Here is an 8541-nt window from a genome sequence, read left to right as displayed (position 1 = left end):
TGAGGCCAGAAAATCGGCAATGTTTCCCATTCCACATGCATTTGTGTTGCACTAGATAAGTGCATCTGCCTGAGTATTCACAAGTTAACAGGACCCACCTGATGAATGGCCAAGAACGAAAATTTTAATCTCCTTCCCAGATATTTCCTTGGCATTTCCACAGCAAAAGTTGTCAAAGGAACAGAAAAGTTCATGTATGGCACACCCATGTGTATGATGCAAATTGACCTTTGAAATGTAATAATAATTAAACAATTTATCCAAATACATATCTGCAAACGTTACAAATCTATCCATTTGGATAGAAACAAAGCCCGCATCCGACAACATAACCGACGCAGCTCAAAGAATAAGCTATTATACACACAAAATAAAAGCCAAAAAAATAAAACAAAATCACTGTGTTGTCTCCCGTGGAGGGGTGGGTATTGGATTCATTTCTATTTCTACACCTGAATTTTCTCTTGAATTGCCGAACTTCTCGGCTTCTCTGGCAATCTGAATATCACCCGGCCTTACATACTGATTGAAAACCTTAATTACAAATCGTGGGACCATCGCCATTACAAGAATGGCAAGTAAACAAGCCCAAAACAATCCCGTCGAAGCAATTTCGAAGATGGCCCTGCCAAATAACAAGGACAAACATCATCACTTTTCTCAAAGATAATATATGAACTTGGCTCAAAGTGCAATCATTTTGTATGCATCTGTGTAAGAAAATTTGGAGTAATGCAAATTTACATTTTAAGTTTTGTGCTACTATTATACATGCAACTTAGAAGTGAATGTGTATTTGTGTAAACAACCCTTATGACAAAAACTGGGGTTCTTTTTTCTTTCTTTTTTTTTTCTTTTTTTTTTTTTCTTTTGTTGCGTGTTTGGATGCACTTTGCAAACTACCGTTTCACCATCCTGCTCAACAAAATGGGCAGTAAAATGCCAACCCAACGTTAGACCAATTCTACCAAGAAAGTAGGCTTGAAATCTCCTTTTGCGGAAATCCCCTTCTGCGCAAGTGCATCTGAATGGGCCTTTATTGTAGACTTGCCATTATGGTGCAAGCTCAGATCCGCCTTGAATTACATCCTCGTGACAGTATAACATCCACACTTTCTTCAAGGATACTGAACTTTTGTAGGGTACGTTTGGAAATTAGCTTGGGAAATGTGACAGGCGGACTGGTTTTCTGATAATAATACTGCAATCATTTCTAGTACTTGAAATGAAGAAATATTATTAAAGAGAGGAATAGGGAAAAATGATAACCCACCCTTTCATATTTTTGTTTCAAATGCCGCCCCAAACACTCAGCTAGTTCAAAACAAGGTCTTTCACCAGGATATTCAACCAAAATCAATTTAGGGGTTCTTCCAAGTACTACCTTATGTGCAGATGTAGGAATGCATGCATAAATTAATGCCAACATGCAGATACGTGCATGATTAAGATGTTGGGATTTAATGTCTTGAGTGACGTTCACCACTTAAATTTTTTTTTTTTACAAAAAAAAAAAACCACATGCATGCATTCATACAAGCATATATACATAATACCTATAAAAACAAAGATATAAGGAGTGAGAAAGAGAGCATACCAGTAACCAGGTAAATCAGGTATGACATCAATTACGATGACACAAATGAACGTTGCAACTATGGAGCCCCATATAACCGCATGTGTAATCCATGTCCACCGGATTACATCCATGGCCAAATGAATGTTAACCAGAATCACCACCGCGAGAGTCCACAGATCTCCAATACTCGACCCAGAGATGGTACTATGCTTATATGCAAAGAAAGGGATGTAGAAAATAACCAAGCTTTGCCACACTGTATCTATCATGGTCAGCCAAAATAGCTTCGGGTTGTAGCATTCCTTTCTATGGCCAGCCCCATATAGTTGAGGATACTTGAGCAGAGTTCTCCTACTCAAGTCCTTGTCTAGAATCCCGACGATGATTGTTGGCAAGGAAGTGTAGATCACGGAGTATAATACACTACTCCATTCTGTGATCGCTGTTGTCAAACTAAATGCTGTGTAAAGCACATACCTGCAACAAATGGATGAAAACATTTATTAAATATGGTAATTATATCACACTAGATTGAAAGAAACATCATCTTTTTTTGTTTGAGCCAGCAATGGGAACAAGTTATTCGGTAAAAATAGCCGGCCATGTGAGTGTTATGGCTCAAATTTTTTGAAAAAATGTATTGGTCAGTTACGGGCCTTCTTTTTTTTTTTTCAGATCAGGTATTACAGCCTGTATCACATAAAAGGTCCACCATTGCTGTTACATAACAGTTGAGCACCATGAATGTTTGTCCTCCATTCTTTCTTTTCCATAAGTATAACCGGAAATTGGAACAGAGCCTAGGTCCCTACAAGTAGACCAAAGAGAGTCCTAGGGATGGGAGGGCGGCTAACCGAATCACGCATTGATTCATATTTTCCAGAGAGAAATGGATTGAGCAATTGACCAATCAATTGGCTGGAGAGGAAACCAGAGATAAAACTGGGATGTTTTAAAGCTGTCAATGCGTTTCCAAAAGTGAGAGAATAATGATGTTGTTTTGTTTCGCCCCCTCTTTAGAGGACCACGCCACAGTAACTCTTCTCATATCAGACTATCCTAAGCCATCCAACAATGAAAATGGCAATTACAGCTGATGGTTGGGATCATCCGATCCAGGAGATTTTTGGGCATCTCCAATCCACCACCATACAGATGATTTTGAATTACCGAAGGGATGTTGCCACATGTACAGCTTCTTGGACTGAGCAAATGCTCAATCAAGATTGTATATTTCTTCCTATTATATGGTTATAGCAGGCAAGTAAAAATTGAAATGCAATAAACGCACAATCAGCTACCATGAAGAAAAGTCAGAATACAGAGCATGGCAAGAGATGAAAGAAGAAGAAGAAGAAGAAGAAGAAGAAGAAGAAAGGAAGAATGTAAGTACTCAAGAGAATGCTCACCAGAAAAGTATGAACACAAACACGGCGTTCCTGTAGAAGTTGTAAAGTATCATGTAGCCCATACGGTGGTAATTCCAATGACCATGTACCAATAATAGTGGCACTAAGAATCTGAACTGCCCCATGGCGAAATCAGAGGCCATTACAGCTTGCCGGCCCTCTTGACCACTGATGCCAATGCCGACATCAGCCATTTGGATCATAGAAACATCATTTGCACCTGGATAGCATACAAATTGAGGAGATTAACGAATTTAGACATAACGCACAACAAATACATGCTTATAATGTGCTTGGATGCACTACTAAAGGTATTTGATAATGGTAGCGGCCAGCCGTATGGCTGTTACTATGCAGGTCGTATGAGTGTTACAGCCTTGTAATGGTCAAAAAAATTTTAATGTAAAAAAACGTATCAGCCCCATATCGTCCTGTTACAGCCGACACAAGCTTGTTACAGGCCTCTTTTTTTCAGTTAGAGCATTACAGCCCTGTATCACAGACCAACCATTACCATTAAGCAATGGCTGTGAAGTAACCAATTTTTTAATACCTTGCTACTGAATTCGATTTAAATAATAAGGTGACTCCAAAAGGAAAAGACCAAGTTATAGTTATCTTTGTTGGAATTCATATTGAAGGACTAGCCCCAAATTGCAACTACATTGCTTACAATTTTAAGTAAATGCAATTTAAACGTGACTTCCTTATTTTGGATTCTACAATTTGATCACTTCTGCTCGATTGATAAAATTTCAGTTTTGTAATCCGAATGCAACCTTTGTATAATTGCAAGCATCAAGGTTAGTAAAGAAATGGGGGGGGGGGGAGATCCATGGAACCACCACCCACAACATCCTTTTGAGGTTTGATCAAACAATGCAAGAAGAGGAATATGCTTACCATCTCCAATGGCAAGAGTCATGTCTTCTGTTCTGTTCTTTATAAGTGCAACAATTCCAGCTTTTTGCAATGGAGCCACACGGCAACACAGCACCACACTACATGCTGTTGCTAATTCGAACAGCTGCAGACCATCCAAGAAGAGCAAGTTCAGGTTAGCACATAAAACAGCAGCAGAACAAAATAAACAGTGTGTTGAAAATCCAGTTCATGTATTTAGGCACTGTTTGGTATAGCCAATTGCGACTGTTCCACATTTAAACAGCACCAATTTCAAATTTGAAACTGGCTGGTGCTTGCAAAGCATGGAATCACCACTCCGCATCGAGCAGAATGGACAAATCCCAACTGGCTTGAAATGGCAAGCTCAATGCACTGAAGAGCCAAGCTGAGAAAAATGGCCATTTTGTCCAGTGGCTATTCCAGTCAATGCAAATACAGTAACTTTGAAATGCAACCTTAGGCACCCATACCTCTTCTTCAAATTCGGTTTCAAGAATGTAAACCAGGCTGGTTCCGTCGATGATCAGAGCAAGTGGAACTCTACCAGACCCCGCGCCTCCCTCACTATTTTGTGCAGCGGCAGATATTGCTGTGATCTTCTTGGACATGGCCTTTGCATCTTCGAGACTCTTTTTACAGGATTCTCTGGAATTGATATTTATTACAATCTGGGTCATATCATTTGTTAGGAGCTTACAAGAGTAACCAATGGAAATGGCAGTTTCTTGCTTATCCCCGGTCAAAACCCACACTTTAATCCCCGCTTGCCTAAGAGACTCTATGGCTTCAGGTACCCCTTGCTGCAGCTTATCTTCAATGCCGGAGGCTCCCAGTATGCTGAGATTTCTTTCAACTCCGACTGCAACTGCTCGCAGTAAGCCTGCCCTTCCCATCAATGCACTGTTTGCTTTCTCGTAGGCCGACTGCCATTGCTCAAACTCTGACGTGCTTAGTTCCCGCATCCCAACAACCAATGTCCGTAGACCCATAGATGAGTAGGCATGCAGATGGCCCTCCGTCCCACGAATTATGTCAGAATTTAAGGATCTATCAATGACACCGAACATTGAACTATCTGCACCTTTGACAAAAACTTTCACGGTCTTGTCGGGACAGCCAACTATAACTGACATCCTCTTGCGATCGCTATCAAACTCATGCATGCCTAGAACGTTGAACCTGCACTGCCCATAATGTTGGGATTCGCATTAAAATTACAAACGTAGTAACTTCATGAAGATAGTGAGAAAGAAGGATGTTGCCACAACAACAACATAGGCACAAATGCTACAAGTACTCAATTTGAGATTCCAAGTATATAGACTTAGAGCCTGTTTGGAAGTTCCCCAATTTGCAACACACCCAAATTACCAGTGGACCCCACTTGCAATTTCGAGAGCAAAGGGAAAGAGATGGGGCTGCCAAAAGCCATTTTTCTTCCTGATCTACCTAAATGTGGGTGTATTTGTCGGGCTGAAAATCAGAATCAATCCCGATTTGGGTTCCAAACTGCCCTTATGCTGTGATTCTGTTTTTTAACTTCAATGGATATTCGATTGAGATTCTTCAGTAGGCAAACAGCTTTTAGTGTAAGATAAGCTCCTCCCTCAATCAATTGAAGTTTTGTCACGCTTTAAGAAAGCCGAGCTACCCCATTTAGTATTGATTGAATCAAATCAACAAAACAATTTTTCGAGTATTGAACATAGTTTTTTATGCTATACTCATTCACAAATGGGCAATTAAAATAATAGCCACAAGAACTGCTAGTACCACTACAACAACCACTACTGAAACCAGAGAGTACTAAACAAGATAAACAAGCTAGATAAAATTACCTTTGCCGGTCGCCCTGCACGTCAATGACTATGTGCCCTGAAGTTCGTTCGACGAGCACAAACCCATATGCGGCGGCGGCATAAGCCAACGCCTGCTCATCAGGCGACTCACCTTGATAATCTATCAACTTCTGCATTGGGTCTGGTGTCTCCACGATTATGGGCACGATGGTATTGCAAGCAGCAAGTGCAAGGAAGAAATCACGAGCATGCTTGCCTTCCTCCATTTCCGTGCCACTTCTCAACAGTCGAAGGAGCATAGGGTCAGTCTTCACCTTCATCTTCGGCTTCCAAACTTGCCCATCAACTGATCCAAACACATACGACCAAATCACTACAACAACTCCTTGAGACAAAACGTGCATCAAGATCAAGCAAGGCTGCATTTGGATGCTCAATTTGGTTGAAAACAATCCGGCTTGAAAAGCATGGTATCGCAATTAGGGGTTTGTGTCAACGTTCCAAATGAACCAAATGAATTCAAATTCAATTCAATTGAGCATACAAGCACAACCCAATGAAAGAAGCCATACCTACGACAGAAGAACCATCTCGCTCGCCATTTGAACCATCTTTCTCGCCGCTGTAATCCACTCCTCTCACACTCGCACACTGGAACTCCATTTTGTTCTCCGTCAGCGTTCCCGTCTTGTCCGAGAACACGTACTTTACCTGCCCGAGATCCTCATTTATGTTCAAAGCCCTGCATTGGAACCGTAAATTCGATGCCTCGTCATACAGGTGGGCGTCCCGGATCATGAAGTAGGCCTGCCCGAGCCGCACCAATTCCATCGAAATGTAGAGAGAGATCGGGATCATGATCTGGAACACTATCACCGACATCAAGAAGGCAAAGAATACCTCCATCCCAATCCCGTAGTACTTGTAGTTTTCTTCTTCATCCCCCGAGTAGTCCTTCTTCCGGTAGAACAGTGTGAAATTCAGCTCATCCAGGTGGGTCCGCAGCCATATCCCATGCAACATGGCGACCACTGTGCACAAGGTGATGAGGAACACCGAAAGGAGTATGATTTCGTAGTTCATACGTGTCTCCAATCGGCTCCTCTTTGATGGGGCGCCTGAGCTGTTCAACATCACCTTAGTGTCCCTACCGGCGTACACCACTACACCCACCGCCCACTTGGTGTTCTTGAGCTCGCACCCACGGAGCACGATATTTGACGGTCCCAGGGAGACCCGCTTCCCCTCGATATCCATATTAGCCATGAACCCATATATGTTCCGGTTGGGCCGCTCGCACCGTATCAGACCGTTCATCCCCTCTTTCTCAGGCATCCTCGAAAGGGTCTCTTGCTTTGCATAGCGGGTCTTCAAATTCGACTCGCCATCGAGATTGATCGTCTGAATGTAGGCCACGCCAGTGGGGTCACTCGTCGACAGCAAGACCATGTCACAGGGGAGAGTCTGGTCTGCTTCAATTTTAAGAATCTCACCAACCCGAATATCCTTCCATCGCTTGGCTGTGAACTGACCATCCGACAGGATGGATGCCATCCGGTTGTTCTCGATCCTATCCGAGCGGTGCCGCCGCCAGTCCTCATAAGCATCCTTCACTGCAGTCACAAGTAGGACGAAGGCCAGCGGCAGGATCGAAGCTGTGCGGCCGAAGACAGCCAGCTGCGGGAGCTGATTTAAGATAGCGATGATGAGGAAGTAGATGTAGGCGACGCGGTGGAACTGCTCGAACAGGTTGCGGGGGATGAACGTGAGAACAGAGTACTTACTAGTCCTGATCGAATTCCCAGCGAATTCGAACTTCTCATTCGTCCGCACAGGTTCATTGATGTACACGAGGCGAGCATCCTCATCGCTGATCTCGCGCTGGGACGAGCCGTAGCCATCGGACTCGGCGCCCCGCGAGCCGTAACGCCGGCGCGTCGACGAGGAGATTCCGGGGCCAACGCCAGGCCCAAGGCTCTCGATGGAGAAGCCGGAAGCGGAGTTCCCCAAATTGGCTGATGCATGGCCGGAGGAGTCGGAGCCGCCGATCGTGACGCGGCCGGACTGTGGCTTTGATCGGCCGGAAGCGGCACGGCGGGAGGAGGAGGAGTAAGGGAGGGAGGCAGAAGAAGTAGGAGGGGCAGAAGCGTAATTTTGCGTGGAAGGAGGGGTAGTCATTATGGAGGTGGTTGTGTGAGAGAAAGGGAAGGGAGAGGGATCGGAGGGGGGTGTTCGAGGGGAAGGATCAAGGAGGGGCCGGTGGTGAGCCATGATCAACGGCCCAGAGAGCTGGAAATCATTTTGGATAGAGAAATGTTACAGTTGCAGCCACGAATTCTGGATCTGATGCAAGAGGTGCAGATTAGAGACAGAGACAGAGAGAGAAAGGGAGGGAGAGAGAGAGAGAGAGAGAGAGAGAGAGAGATTGGTGTATGAAAGAGAAGAAGAGAAGAGGGGTTATTAGAGAAAGGATAGTCTAAAGAGAAGAAAGAGAAGGAGAGGGGCGGCGAATTCAAGAAATAAGGGAGAAGAGTCATGGGAAGCAACTTGTTGGCCGGATGAATTGAAAAGTCTTCAGATAGGTAAAATGGGTACTCGCGAGAGTATGAATCTTATCTACTCGCCGATACACCCCCGCGCTATATCGGAGCCGTTCATCACGTGGGCCCCACTAGTTAAGTGCGTTTTGCTGTCTTGCTTATACACGTACTGCTTGTTAACATTTTGGACCTCTGTCTAGCTGCTGGATGTTTTATGCCACTGGAGTGACAGTCACACGAGAGCCAGTGATATGTTGCCAGTGAAAAAATATCATATAAAAGGTAATACAAAAGTAGTGGAGGGGATA

At 43.8% G+C, this 8541-nt stretch overlaps 1 protein-coding gene across 1 annotated transcript; it reads right to left on the bottom strand.

The window, feature by feature from the left end:
• Positions 1 to 212: 212 nt before the first annotated feature.
• LOC131251154 (phospholipid-transporting ATPase 1) lies at positions 213 to 8100 on the bottom strand. Its single transcript, XM_058251685.1, has 7 exons — positions 6266 to 8100; positions 5733 to 6039; positions 4365 to 5073; positions 3892 to 4015; positions 2989 to 3208; positions 1598 to 2056; positions 213 to 625 (listed from the first exon to the last, which is right to left on the bottom strand). The coding sequence occupies exons 1-7, from the start codon at positions 7962 to 7964 to the stop codon at positions 397 to 399; spliced, it is 3747 nt and encodes a 1248-aa protein (XP_058107668.1). The 5' UTR covers positions 7965 to 8100; the 3' UTR covers positions 213 to 396.
• Positions 8101 to 8541: the final 441 nt, after the last annotated feature.

This window comes from Magnolia sinica, chromosome 7 (genome assembly GCF_029962835.1).
Source record: "Magnolia sinica isolate HGM2019 chromosome 7, MsV1, whole genome shotgun sequence".
Lineage (NCBI taxonomy): Eukaryota > Viridiplantae > Streptophyta > Magnoliopsida > Magnoliales > Magnoliaceae > Magnolia > Magnolia sinica.
Note: the sequence above shows the minus strand (reverse complement) of the source record. Positions and strands in the feature narration are given on the sequence as shown.

Coding starts and splice junctions, on each gene's coding strand:
- LOC131251154 (XM_058251685.1), bottom strand. CDS start 7,964: ATGGCTCACCACCGGCCCCTCCTTGATCCTTCCCCTCGAACACCCCCC. Junction 4,016..4,364: donor AAACCGAATTTGAAGAAGAG/GTATGGGTGCCT, acceptor GATGGTCTGCAG/CTGTTCGAATTAGCAACAGC. Junction 3,209..3,891: donor GACTCTTGCCATTGGAGATG/GTAAGCATATTC, acceptor TATGCTATCCAG/GTGCAAATGATGTTTCTATG.